At 48.7% G+C, this 13,360-nt stretch overlaps 1 protein-coding gene across 2 annotated transcripts in view; it reads right to left on the bottom strand.

Annotated features, from left to right (window-relative positions):
• Positions 1-11,512, bottom strand: part of TRABD2A (TraB domain containing 2A) — a 96,716-nt gene extending 85,204 nt beyond the window's left edge. For both annotated transcript variants that reach the window (XM_068423723.1, XM_068423724.1), the window contains exons 1-2: positions 11,408-11,512; positions 5,550-6,110 (exon numbers count right to left, since the gene is read on the bottom strand). In XM_068423723.1, coding sequence (XP_068279824.1) covers positions 5,550-6,110; positions 11,408-11,512 — 666 coding nt within the window. The remainder of the gene's footprint in view (positions 1-5,549; positions 6,111-11,407) is intronic.
• Positions 11,513-13,360: the final 1,848 nt, after the last annotated feature.

Here is a 13,360-nt window from a genome sequence, read left to right as displayed (position 1 = left end):
TGGTGGTGTCAGGGCAATGGTTGGAGTCGATGATCCCTGAGGTCTCTTCCAACCTCATTGATTCTGTGATACTCTCACCCAAAGCTAGAGGATCTCAGAGTCATGTCTGCCAACCAGCCCACCAGGATAGTGCTGACTTGTCAGAGGAGAGCAGGATAACCCAGTCACCAACACTCTCAGAGCAGTGTACACAACTCTGCCCAGCCCTCACTAACTAGGAAGAGAGGAAAGTGCATTGGCATGCTCATGTTGTAACACTGGGAGCCAGACACAGGCAAGAGGCCGTCCGTGGGAGCTGCGAGCAGAGACGAAGCCACATTTACTGCCTGACGTCTTCTGTTTCTGCTGTGTGATATGCTCAGCAAAGGGCATTTTTAATGGGAAAATCCAGCTGGTTGATAGGCATGCAGAGTGCAAATGCAAGGAGCTTATAATGGCACATGTGACCAGTGTAAATCTGTGCAACAGCAAAATCTGCAGTTTGGGATTTCAAAGCCCTACAGCAGAGCCCAGGCTGTTTGAAACAAAGTCTCCACCCTTCCAAATGCAAAGACAGTAGATCAGCAACTGAATTCCCCTTTCACTTTCACAGAGAGAAGAACCCTGAACTGCCCAGGTAGTCAGTAAGATCATAATTAAACTCTAATTACAACAATAGAAATGTGAAGCCTTAGCTATTCTAGTTCCCACCAGACAGCCCATTCCCCATCCCTGATGTCTAGACACAGAGGCTGCAGGTGTGTCTACACACAAACTGAAAACAAAAACAAATCTAGGTCACAGACTCCAGCAGCCAAAGATGCAAATAGGATCAATTCAGTTGTTTCAGCTCCAGTTCATGTGCAGAAAACCCTGATGTTCCCATCACCTGAGAAGGGAAGGCTGTTCCTTACACATATATCTTGAAGTTACACCCTCAGGGCAGAAGATGCAATCAGTTTACCGCAAGTAGTGTCTGGTCCAACTTGTTCAGCAGTGAGTGCTCTGCTCCTGTGTCAGCTCTTTCATGAAGCAACTGCTCTTCTCTTTGCTCCAAATTTGGATCTGAACTGCTCCTTGCAGAGCTCCCACTGTGTGCTTCTCCTTGCTCTTCCCTTCTCTGAGGTTCTCTGTTCCTGCTGTTGTCAAAGGTGAACCTGAACTGGTGTCTCGTGAATGGGAACACTGCCAGATCTGACATTGCCCCAGAAATTAAAGACAAACATTATAACTGATCAACTCAGTGTAGCAAAAGAGCCCTTTGTTTGAAATGAGACTAGCACGATTCTCTCCAATTTCATATAGTATCTTTTGGGCCTAATTTCAAGTCATCACTGCCATTTCTCAAACTTCCTCAGAAGGGGAAAAAACAAAACCAACCAGGTCTTCCTTCCACACATAACAAGGCAGTGGTGTCTTGGCTTCCTACTTTCCCCACAGATGTCATCTGCTCCTAAATCATAGTTTTATACCAGGGGCTATTAAGGGTGGCCCTTTCACCCAAGTGGGTACATAGATTAAGCAAGAAAAACAATATTGCATTACATCAGGAGGCTCATATTTGCTAAGCGGGAGTCTACAGCTCTCAGAAAGTCATGTTAGTGGTCCAGAACTCAGAAGAGCTAGGAACCCTTTAGAGAAAAGCAGGGATCTATCAGAGCTTTGCTGCTTGCAGAGGTTGCTGCAAGCTTTTGCTTGATTTTCTATCTGCAACTACCTGTATGAGGAAGTGGCTGAAAGATGCAAAAGACAAGACTTTCAAGTGCTTAGTCCCAGAGCTGGAGCCAGGATTCCAGGAGCAGTCAGTCCTCAGTGGCTTCCTGCTTTCTACTCCACTCAAGCAGCTTTGAAGATTACTATTGAAGATGTAGCCATGTGTTCAGATGCTCAGGTAGGAATAGACTGCTGTGGCAAGGTCTGGACACAGGAAAGACACGTGGGGAAAACAATTCTCAAATTAAGAACAGCTAGCAGGTAAGGTCTTCTGTCAAGTGTCCTGAGCTTGGAGAAGCCAAACGGGCCAGGGTCTTGGCTAGGAAGTGGTGATGGCTGGACAGTGTCTACACGCTTAAGCCTCTTGTTCCACGCAGAAGGTAGACACAAGTCCTAACTTCTTGTGTTCAAGCTCAAACCAGTCTGTGAGAAACACAGCCTGGACACCATCCGAGTGTGCCAAAGCACAGCCTGTTTAAAAGTGCATGGCACAGTGTGGGCCAAGACCAGCTCATTTTCTGAGCCAATACCAAACTGATGTTCAGGACATTACGGCTGGAGCCAACAGGAAAGCTGCATGGGCTTTAGGCTGGAACACTAATGCCCCCAATCCAGCAAACATGTAGGCAAATGCGTAACTGGAAAGGAACAGTTGGGAGGTCTGAGGGTCTGACTCCAGTGCTGGAAAGTCAGCAGTGGCAGACTGTGTATAGCTACAAAGCCTTTTATCTTCTAGAAGCCCAGACGCTGCTAGGAATGAGACTGCATCCTTATAAGGTATTGCAACAGGACAGGCACTACCCATGAAAGAAGGTGGGGTGGGGAAAAAAAAAAAAAGTCTTTAAGACAAACTAGGATAGAAACAGCATAAAACAGGGAAATAAACACCATGGCCCTGGCACGGAGACAGACTGATCTTTTCATACTCCCTAAAGCTGCATGGATCTTGGAACAAGAGAGAGGGATTGAGGAGGCAGTAAAGTATTTCACAGATTGTGTACACATCATTGTGTACCTTATAGAAATTATACTTTTATGGCCTGGCTATGAGGGCAGCCAGCCTGAACAGAGAGATTTGGCAGGTAAAATAAGAGAGTCATAAAACAAAAGATAAGGAGGAAACTGGAAAAAACATTGCCAAATAAAAAGAGCCCCATGACAGGCAGTGTCAGCTGTTGTATGTGGGTTTTTTTGTTTATTTTATTTTTTTCCACTCTCTCTCCTCACAAGGAGAAGAAGGAAGTCTCTTGCTTGGGTTTGTCTACACTGTGCAGTTACTGAGCACTGTGCAATCCCATGGAGACAATCAATGATAAACTGTTCCAGACCTTCACCTGCAATAACATACCCACACCAACTAGGCCTTGTCCGATAGTATGGATCAAAAGAGGGACCTAGACAATAACACTGTATTGCTTGTAAGTGCCCTGGGAGTCCTCCTCACCAGGTAGCACAACCACGTCATTAAGTAAGAGAGAGAGCAAATCCTATGCAGAAACATAAACTGAGAGCACTGAACTTGCTTTTCTGCCAAGTAAATAATCTCTCTTCAACTCTGCTGCAACAAAAAAGCATTTCTTGCACAGAATTAGACCATTCCTTATGGTTTTGTGTCCCCATTTTCCCCAGCAGAAGTTTGTAAGTCGTCCCTGTGTGTTCACTCACTTCAAAGGCAGACACAGAAGTGGTCTGATGCTGGGGGTTCCCAGACAGCAGCACAATACCAAAAGAAATAATTTTCAAACAGCCTATTTCAAAGTCTTTGTTTGGTTTATATTAAACACATAATTAACTCAACTGCCTGAACAAACTGAGAAGAAAGCTCGGAAATCAAAGATTTACAGAACTGCCAGCTATCAGAGTTCACAAGTCAGGTTCTGAAACAACCATGAAATTGGCTTAGAAACATGAAAACCATCTGCCTCTGGTTCTCCTTTTCCTTGAGCTGCCTATACTGGAAATTTAGTAGTGGGTAGAAGTGAGAATGTGAATTTGTTGTGCCGTAGCTGCTCCAGACCTGCTCCCACAAGGGACAGCGTGCTCCTTCCCCCTGGAAGTGAGCAGGAGCAGGAGGAGCAGCAGCTTGCATGATGCAGTGCACATCTCCACCCACTGTGGGGTAATCACGGGCTGTGATTTTCCTGACTAGAGCTAAGTTTCTTCTGCAGTTCTGGTTACCCTGACCTCCTCAGGTGGGCTCTCACAATAAATGTCATCAGGTTGGGCAACTCTGGATGTTGCAGCTCTGTGTCCCCACCCCACCCAGTTTCCTGGCTCATGTGGTATTTATTCCACCTGCCAAACAGCACATCAAAAGCCACTCTTTCAAGAAAGCTGCTGAAGGCCTAAAGTAAGTGTCAACAGTTGCATGAGCTTAACAGGGACATGATTTGCAACCTGTTTTTTTCAGCCTCCTTACCACTGTCTTACAAGGCAGCACAGAAAGCACATGCCCCCTCCCCGCCTTCTATCATGCTAAACCAGAGGGGCAGTGTCAGCAAAGGAAAAACACAGGCAAAAATGTTCATAAAGCCTCAACCAGATAAGAGGTGGAGGAGATGGGACTTCCCAACCCATTCTTAGGGTGGCTGCGAGCAAACAGCGACAGCACAGTTAAGCAAAAGACTGGAGATGCAAATGAGGCTGCCCAGCTCTGAACGAGGGAAGAGAGGAGTGCAGATGCCGTGCCTTAAGTTAACGACTGCAAAAGTGATGTATCCCAGGCTGCCATGCTATTCCCTGCACCATGGCCCTCCACCAAGATTGGCCAGGGTAGCAGAACTTCTCTGACATCTGCCCCAAATTGCTGTCCTTGCCCTTGCTGAGCTGCACCTCCCCTTCTGCTCCTTCCCTTCCAGCACGGGAAACTGAACCAGTGATGGGACAGGCTTCAGGATGCAGAGCAAAGGGTCAGGCATCAGTCGAAACTCCCCAGCCCCATGACCAAAGGTCCTCCCACCTTGGACTAACAGGGCATGCTGCAACAGCAGGTCCCACCTGTTCCTAAGCAATCACCACTTCCTCTCCCCAAACTAGCACCTCCCTGCAGCAAAGGTACCCCAGGCCAGAGAGCAACCTTATGCCTGCTTGCGATCCCACCAGGCAGGCTGAGACAGCTATAGACGCTGCTCCCTGGTGTATTCAGTTCAGAGAGGAGAGTCCACGACTGCCCCATTCAGCACACGGACAACACAGAGGTTGCTCTGCTTGCCTAGTGCGACACCTCATGAACAACGGTGCTAAAAAACAGCTCGTTGGCAGACACAAACGCACTTGAACAAGGGTCTGCACTAGCCTGTGGAGCTCCCTGCAGGAGGCTGTGCTATGCTGACCCTCACCTGGTCTCAAATGAAGGAAAAAACAAACAACACTTTTCCCAATGCAGAGGATGGGCTCCCATTTCTGAAGGCACCAAGAGATCCACTGGGATACTTTTCCAATCAGTGGTTACTTCTCAGCTTTACTCAGAGTGCCCCTCCTTCCCCCAAGTGATCACACCTTTGTTCTTAAGTAGCTATTACAAAAGCAAGTTTAGACAACAAGCCACAGCCTGCCCTGGGCTCCTGCAGGGAAGCCCAGCCAGGGTCAGAGAGCAGACATCCAAAGGTCCAGGGTCTCTTAGGGTGAAGCCTGCCCACGGCTGCTCAGGGTAGAGGTCTCCCCAGGCCAGGTCTAAATGAATTTAGGATGTGGCCTGAAGTCCTACTGCTAGCAAACTCTCCTGAGGGCACAGGCAGAGGCACAGGCTGCAGGGAGCAAACGCAAGTCTCTGTGTAGAGAGCACTTACCCCATGCTTCAGCCCACGCTCTTGCTGCCGAGCAGCCAGCCTGGCACCCTGCACACCACTCCGTCTCACCTGGGAGAAGTTCAGCCCATTGAGTGGGTGACACTGCTCCTCCACTTTCTCCACAGCGCCCGTTTGCTTCCTCAGCCGCTCCGCTTCCTGGGCCAGGTACAGATCCAGGACGGGCACGCCTCGTGACTTGATGTCTACCTCTGTCAAAGAGTTCACCATCAGCATCACCCACACTGGCCTTTTCCGCTCCCAGTTGCCAGCAATGGCATTGAAGAGGTAGTCTGCATACAGCCCTTTGCCCCGCTGGTCTGGGGTCATCCAGGATGGCATCATGAGCTTGACGTACTCCAGGTGCCGCTTGAGCCGGCGGTAGATGTCACGGGGCAGTACGTCCTGGAGGTTCTCCCCCTGTGGCAGGAGCTGGCAGCTGGTAAGAGCTGAGATGGTGTAGGGGTCAGTGAGGTCCAGCTCAAAGTACACAATGTGGCTCTCCTGGAAGGCCTTCTTGGAGTTCTCTGGGATGAAATCCCAGACACGCGTGTAGGGGACATGGATGGTGCCAAAGAAGTAAGACGGGGGATCTCTCTTGATGGTCCACAGGAAGGAGTTCAGCTCGCTTTGCTGGGGGAGAGGGAGACACAGCTGAGTAAGTACAGACATTCATCCCAGGCCACTGCAGTACAGGGCTTAAGGAAAACATGGTGCCAAGCCAGCAGGTCACCTGGCTCAGCCGCTTGCCAGTGTGGACTTTTCCTAAAGCAGCTCTGCTTACACAGAGTCCTCCTTGACCATCTCTTTTCTTACATCTTGAGGTCAAAATTCAATTTTCATTAATTAAAAACATAAGAAGATCGGTTCTGGCTTTATCCTCCAGAAAGGCAACAGTGGGTCTTCTCAACAGTAACGCCACCCCAGCTCATCACTCTAGCATCTGCCGAAACCAGCAGCAGAGCACAGCCCAAGCAAGACGCTTATCCAGCTTCCACCTTTTATCAAGTTGAAAGCTGGCATGACTTTGCTGAAGCAAAGCAGGTCAGCAAGGTTTCAATCACCTTCACCTTGATGCCTCTCACTTCAGCACGGTAAGGCACCTGTCATCAAAGAAATTGTTGTGATAGTCAGAGGGTGCCACAGCATCTCGGGAGAACTTTCTGCTCTGAGCAAGACACCAAACAAATGAGTAACACAAAACACAGCTGGCAGATAGACTCGCTGGAACAGGCAGAAATACAGTTTTACAGGGATGTGGCACACAGCAGACAGACACACAGTCAAGACTCTTCACAGCCCAGTTCTCCTCTTTCTTAAGGAGCAGAGAAACGCATGCAATACCTTGGAAAATAAGGGAAGAAATTCTGCAGGCCAAACTCGGCCTATGGTTCCAGGTCATATTCTTTTAAACACAGAAGAAGAAGAAAAAGCTTCCTCCTTTAGATTAGCTTTTAAAATCTCTCAAAAACCACAGCCATCAGGAAGTCAGAACCAGACTTTAAGTTTGTTCCACTGCAAAATGTGCCTCACAGCATCCCCAGGAACACCAGAGTGAAGAGCTGTGCTCAATCCCTAAGCAATCCCACAGGACAGGAGAGCAGATGGGGCAAAATGGATCTGGCTTGGATCCTGCCAAGTCACTTTATACCAGCAGCAACAGGCACGACCTCCATCACCAACAGCATGCACCCCATTGGTGCAGTGGTCCTAACTGAAGCAATGGACAGAGTTTCTATCTGTCTGCGCAGACAGGAAGAAGTAGCCTTTGCATGTCTAAGTAAGAAGACAGGCTTCCAGATGCACTCAAACATCTGGTCAGCCCTTAGCCAGCAGATAACTCTTAACTCTAAGAAGCCTGCCTGACTGTCAAACGCAGAACAGGCTGCTTGGAGGAATTTATTGGAAGCACATTGCCTATAAATTTCTGATACTAAAGACCCAGGGTCAGAAAGGCTAACCTTAAAGACTGCTCTGCAATGGCTCATCCTGGACAACCTTCTCCAGCAGCTCTCTACATCAAACCCAGGCCACAGATCAGGCAGCTCTTCAGCAAAGTGCTACCACCAGTCCAGCTTAGACCAACAAACCAAGTATACTCCAAAGAGCTCTTCAGACACTACTGCAGCATGTCAAGAGTCTGAAGGACATCTCAGACCTTGGTAACACCATGGTACAACTCCAGATCCTATACGACAGTCCTGGAATGCACTCCTGAATTACAGACCATAAAAACTCTCCTGAAGACCATGGGAAGAAGGGAGAACAAACACGATGCAGCATCGAGAGGTAAAAAAGATACACAGCAGTAGATGAGTATGAAATCTGACATACACCCAGGAAGAACACAGGAAAGTGAATACGCAAAGTAAAACTAGGAAAAACGAGACAGGGTTCCCTCCTGTCATTAGTCCTGTTCATTTTAACTACCCCCAGCAGCTTGCTCTTCCACCAACATTTATAGGTCCACCATAGGATGCAACCCGTAGTCTTCAAATACACAAATAGTACTCTGTTTGTCAGACATCATGCATCATTTCAGGTGAGGTAGCATTGATTCTGCTGGAAGAGTGATGCCAAAGAGGATCAGAAAGAGTGTCAACTTTCTTCTGAGAAACTAGCTCAAATTGGACCAAATGAGGTACTGACTGGCAAGAGTAAAATTATTGCAAACATCCAGAAAATAATGTAGCAAAAGACAGGAGGAACAAAGAATGCATCTAGTGGCAACGCTCTGAACGACTAGAAGAAGAGCATGGGAGTTTAAAAAAACAAAAAAAAAACTCAAGAGGGAAGGCTGTGGTGATACAGGGAACGGAGGCTCAGAGGGGAAGCGAAAATGCTGTCCAAAGGCTTAGGAACTGGATGTGAACTCCAGACATGGGAAACCTACACCTGGTCTGCTTCCTTCTACATCACTTCTGCTTCTCTCCATCTTCTGTCTCATCTTCACAGACTATATGTTTTCCAGCACAAAGTGTGTAACTTGCTGTAGGTAGGTGCCTTCTGTGGCTTTAGTGTCTTTTAGGACTCCTAACCCTCATGATCACCACTTCACCCCACAGCCACATCTCCCAGACCTCAACCCAGGATTGCACTGCTTCTCAATCCACAACATTTTCTTACATTTTTTTGCTTGACAGATAAGCCAGAGTAGGTGGCATACAATATTTCACCCAGGCAGGCAGCCCTGTAACACTCCCTATATGGCTTTCTCCCTCCCTCTTATCTATCCTCTTATCTATCTTGTCATGTTCATTTATACCTAATTGAGGCAAAGACCGTGCCTTTATTCACCATGCAAAGTGCCCTATGCATCTATGGTAATGCACACAGAAATGGTAGGCACATTTTTAATAGTCATTCTCTTGAGCTTTTGCCCACCTGCATTACTAACACTCTCAAACTCAGCTTAAGACCGTAAGCAGAACTCACCTGGGATAAACATTGTACTGCACACATTCAGTCTCTATTTGACAGAAATGAAAAATAAAAATCAAATTTTAAACTAAAAAGTCAAGGGTTGAGAGCAGTCATTACTTGCTCTGTTGAAGTTCACATAGGGGGAAAGGTAGCCATTTAAATTAATTGCCCCCCTATCAGGAATAATGCATCATAAAACACTAACCAGCTACAACCACAAGCATTCTGCTGTTAATCCCTGGACTCTGGCTTTAAATTTACCAATACACTCCAACGTTAAGTAAAAAGAAAGCACCACCAGACCACATTACTTAGTAACTGGAATATAACCCAAAGGATTCCAGCATACTTTATTTTAGATTAACTGTTTTCAAAGCCTTTCTTTTTTCCTATTAAAAAAAGAATGATGGGGCACATTATTGGTTGCAGCTTTAACTATACTTCAGAGTGATGATGAGAAAGCCCTCTGAAGTATTGTATGTTCATTCCTTAAAATAGCAACTTCTCTCTTTCAGGCACTGATGCACATATTTCTTTCATGACAGAAGCTTTAGGCAACCTGACAAAAAAGAAGGTGGTATACCTGTAATCTAGAGAGATAAGAAAAGAGTTCTGAGAAACAATTAAGATAAAAACAAACAAAAAAAAGAGCATTCCCTGATGATGCAGGGACAAGGAATATTTTTTTCCCAAGGAGCTGGTGTAAATATTCATAAGGATATGCTCAACAGAATTGCAAATAAGGGAGACACTGCCATTCCTAGACAGTGTGGCTACCACCACTGTCCTAATGACCCTAGGAAAGAGCCTTCCAGTACCAGAACTACAGGTGGTCTCACATTTTAATGACAGAGTAATCAGCAGATAATGAGATACCATTAACACATTTCACCTCTAGTTTTGCTGACAACTGGCAGAAGTCCAGTCAATGGCTCCTGAGGAAAGCTCCCTGCATGTCTTACCAAATCAGTGAATTCCCCATTTCTGCTGCTCAGGCTCTTATGGGCTGTCCCCTTCCTTCTTCTTGCTCTCAACTAGCTCCTTGCCCACAGGCTTTTGCACTTCACGCCCTCAAGGGGAAGGGGGCACCCACTCCAGAGGCTTGACCTGGCTTTATGGCAGTGTCACAGCTGGCTACCTATAAATCCAGTTGACAAACTGGTTCCAGGCACAAGAAAATTGGTGAGGCACCCTCCCCCAAGGTAGGATTAATCCCTGTCTAACCCAAGCTCAGGCAGACACCTCCAGTGAGGCACGTGTAGTTTGGCATATGGTTGAATAGGCACTGCCCTAAATCCTAGGAGATGTCTCAGCCTCTACGGCTGCAGCAAGGCTGGAATGCTCAGCTGGAGGCAGTAAGGCCCCTAGACCAGGGGCTACATGTAGGTGCACGTGCAGGTGAGAAAGAGAAGAAATGTCACTGAGCAGACCTTCAGAGTTGCAAAGGTCTCACACCTACCCTGCAGTGAGCCCACCGTGGTTTTGGCACCTCTTCAGTGCAGCAGGTCTGCACTTCTCAGGGCTTCCAGTTCCTGTAACTGGAGATGTACTGGAGGAGGTAACCCTGCCTGGGGCATGCGATGAACACAAATGGCGAGACACGTGTACCCCAGAAGAGTCTTGGGTGCACAGCACCTCCGGTCAGGCTGCTTCCAGGTCCAAGCAGATGCCAACAGACAGCATGGATGGTCTGTCGCATTTACACAAAGTCCCAGAAGGCTTTTCCTATGTGATTTTTGGTACTTTTATCTCAGAAACTTCAGCGAGAACTGCTTTTTCTCAGTGTCTGATTTTTAATGGAAATGACACCCTGCTCGCAAGCTTCACACCGGCCAGAACATCACCCCTAACTTGCAGCAGGGACCGTCAGCGGTGCTTACCACCCACCGGAGCCAGGTCAGCCCATGCTGCTCCTGATTACTACAGTCAGGCTGATGAGGTTAGACGACGAGCAAAACCTAACACAATTTATAACCGCGTTTCCACTTTAGGGGCATGGCCATTTGCCGGTCCGAACTTGCTCGGTGTTCAGCAGTAAGGCAAGAGGGTACCCCCAGCCAGGAATGCTGGCAGCCGGTCGCTCCAGGCCAGCCTGTCCGGTTGCAAGCGGCGTAGCTCGTCCCGCACAGCGCAGGCAAAAGGTCCTGCTGGGGCTCATCCCGGGGTCTTCCCCCTCCGCCACGCCCCGCCATCAGCACCCAGCGGTGGTCGTCCCACCTGGCGCACACCCCGAGAAACCATCCTACCCGCCCCGCCCCGCTCCCGCCAGCCGCCGCCGCCCGAGCTCCGCACCCCGCGCCCGCCTCACACCGGGCTGAGCCGCGGCCGGCGCGGCCCCGCACACCCCACCCTCTCGCCGCTGACCACCCGAGGGAAAGAGACTGCCGCGCTGTCCTTCCCCTCCGCCCCATGCAACTCCCGCGGGGCCGCGGCAGCCTCCGCGCTGCTGGCCCCGGCGGCCGCTGCGGTGCGGCCGGCGGCAGAGCACCCCCCGCCCCGGCGTTTACCTTTCCGCGGAGCGGGCAGGCGCCGGCGGGGCCGCGGCTCTGCCGCGCTCTGGCCAGCAGGAGGAGGGAGCCCTGCAGCAGGCAGAGCCAGCCCGGGTGCACCATCCCTGCTCGCTCCCAGACTTGGCACAATTTGGGGATGGCTTTTCTTTTTTTTCTATTCTTTTTCCCGTCTTCTCCTACTTCCACACGTCTCTCTTTTTTTTTTTTTTTAATTCCCCCTCTTTTGCTTTTTCTTCCTCTCCCTCTTTTTTTTTTTTTTTTTTTTTTTTGGCTCGTCGACCCAATCCCAGAGCCCTCGCAGGAGCGGCCCCGTCCTCTGGCCAAGCCCTCCAGCCGCTGCCCCCTCCTCTTAAAGGGTCCCGTGCCGGGCGAGGGGGGGGGAGGAAGGGGAGGGCGCGGGGCCCGCCGCACCGGGGGCGGGCGATGGGGCGGCAGCGGGGGGGTCCCCCCGGGCCCGCCGCCGCCGCCTGGCTGAGGCAGAGAGCGGCGGGGCCAGCGGGCGCAGCGCATAGCGGCGGGACCCCGGGGGGCCCCGGCAGCCCCCGCCGCGCCCAGTGCGCGCAGGGAGCGCAGTGCCCCCGGCCCTGCCCATCCCCTCCCCTGCCCCGCCTGCCCTCTGCCTGGCCGGGCCCTGCCCTGCCTGCCTGCCGCTGCTTCCCTGCTCCTGCCTGCCCCCTGCCTAGCCGGCCGGTCTCTGCCCAGCCTGCAGCTTTCCTGAAGCGAATATAAAATTGAATGTTGCGATTCTTCCCAAGTGTCTTTATTGTCCATCAGCTTCAGATTGAGGAGCTATTGCTTCTAACACATTCTTGTTTCCTTGTTTCAGGATGCATGTGCCAAAATGGTGTGTCCAGTGTGCTTTGCACAAGCAGTGGGATCTATGTAAGATCAAAAATTCACAGAAGAACATGTCACCATCTTTAATTGTAAAATTCAGCCGTATTTTCTGAGGAGAATGATACTTAAAACCTCACAAAAGTACATATTGCAATTAATCACAGTCTTTAAAATACTGAGCAAAGCCAGAAATACGCCAGTTTTTAGTCCAGTGCAATTTAAAAGAGTGAACTTTCATAGCTCTCAAAATATTCATAATAGGATCTTACTGATAATTTTAATGTGGCATGTGTAATTCACATAAAGCAAAACTCTTAGCACTTTTAGGGCTTAAGATAAGAAAACCTTTAAAGTTAGAATACTAACTCCAGATTGCCCACCATGGTGTATGGTGCTATTGTATGGTACCTTCCTTCCTGCATCATCCACAGTTGTTTTAATTAAGGACTTCCAAACACAGAAGAAGCCAAAATCTGTTGAAGCCGTAAATAAAAAGACGACAGAGGTCAAATGAAGGGGAAAAAGTTATGTCACTCTATGAACCAGAGTCTGCTTGTTTAAGTAGCAGAATAAGGTGTTGCCCTCAATGCAGATGTTTCTCCACAATGCATTTCTCCATCTTTTCTCAGTGTTCAGTAAAAGTATTTTTATCATTTCTACTTTAGTAGTCACCGTTATGCTCACTGTCCAGTGGAGATGAATGGGGCCTTTTTTTTTTTAATAGCTAGTGGACTTGATCTGCCCCTGGGCTGGGTACACTGGATACACAAACATGGTCTTAAAGGACTACTACAATTTCTTTAGAATGTTGACCATTCCTTCTGAAGCTGTGTCTGTGAAAATACCATGCACAAAGCAACAGACAAGCTGCAGACCGATTGTTTCAGGATCTTGCAGACTCAGATGGTCATTGTTTCTTTAGCTTTATCCTATTTTTACTTTTAAACTCCTCTTTTTCAATCCCAGAGATCCAAATCTCTGTCCCTAATGTTAAATTCTGGTACAGAGTTAATGTCAAACTTCCCACCGACTCGAAGAAACCAAAAGTGTCATTCCTAACTTTTGCTAGGAGAGCCTAGTTTTGTGGTTCAAAGTAACTGTCTCCAGAAGAAG

This window comes from Nyctibius grandis, chromosome Z (assembly GCF_013368605.1).
Source record: "Nyctibius grandis isolate bNycGra1 chromosome Z, bNycGra1.pri, whole genome shotgun sequence".
In the NCBI taxonomy this organism is placed as follows: domain Eukaryota; kingdom Metazoa; phylum Chordata; class Aves; order Nyctibiiformes; family Nyctibiidae; genus Nyctibius; species Nyctibius grandis.
The sequence above is the reverse complement of the archived record's forward strand: the minus strand, read 5'-3'. Positions and strand labels throughout refer to the sequence as shown.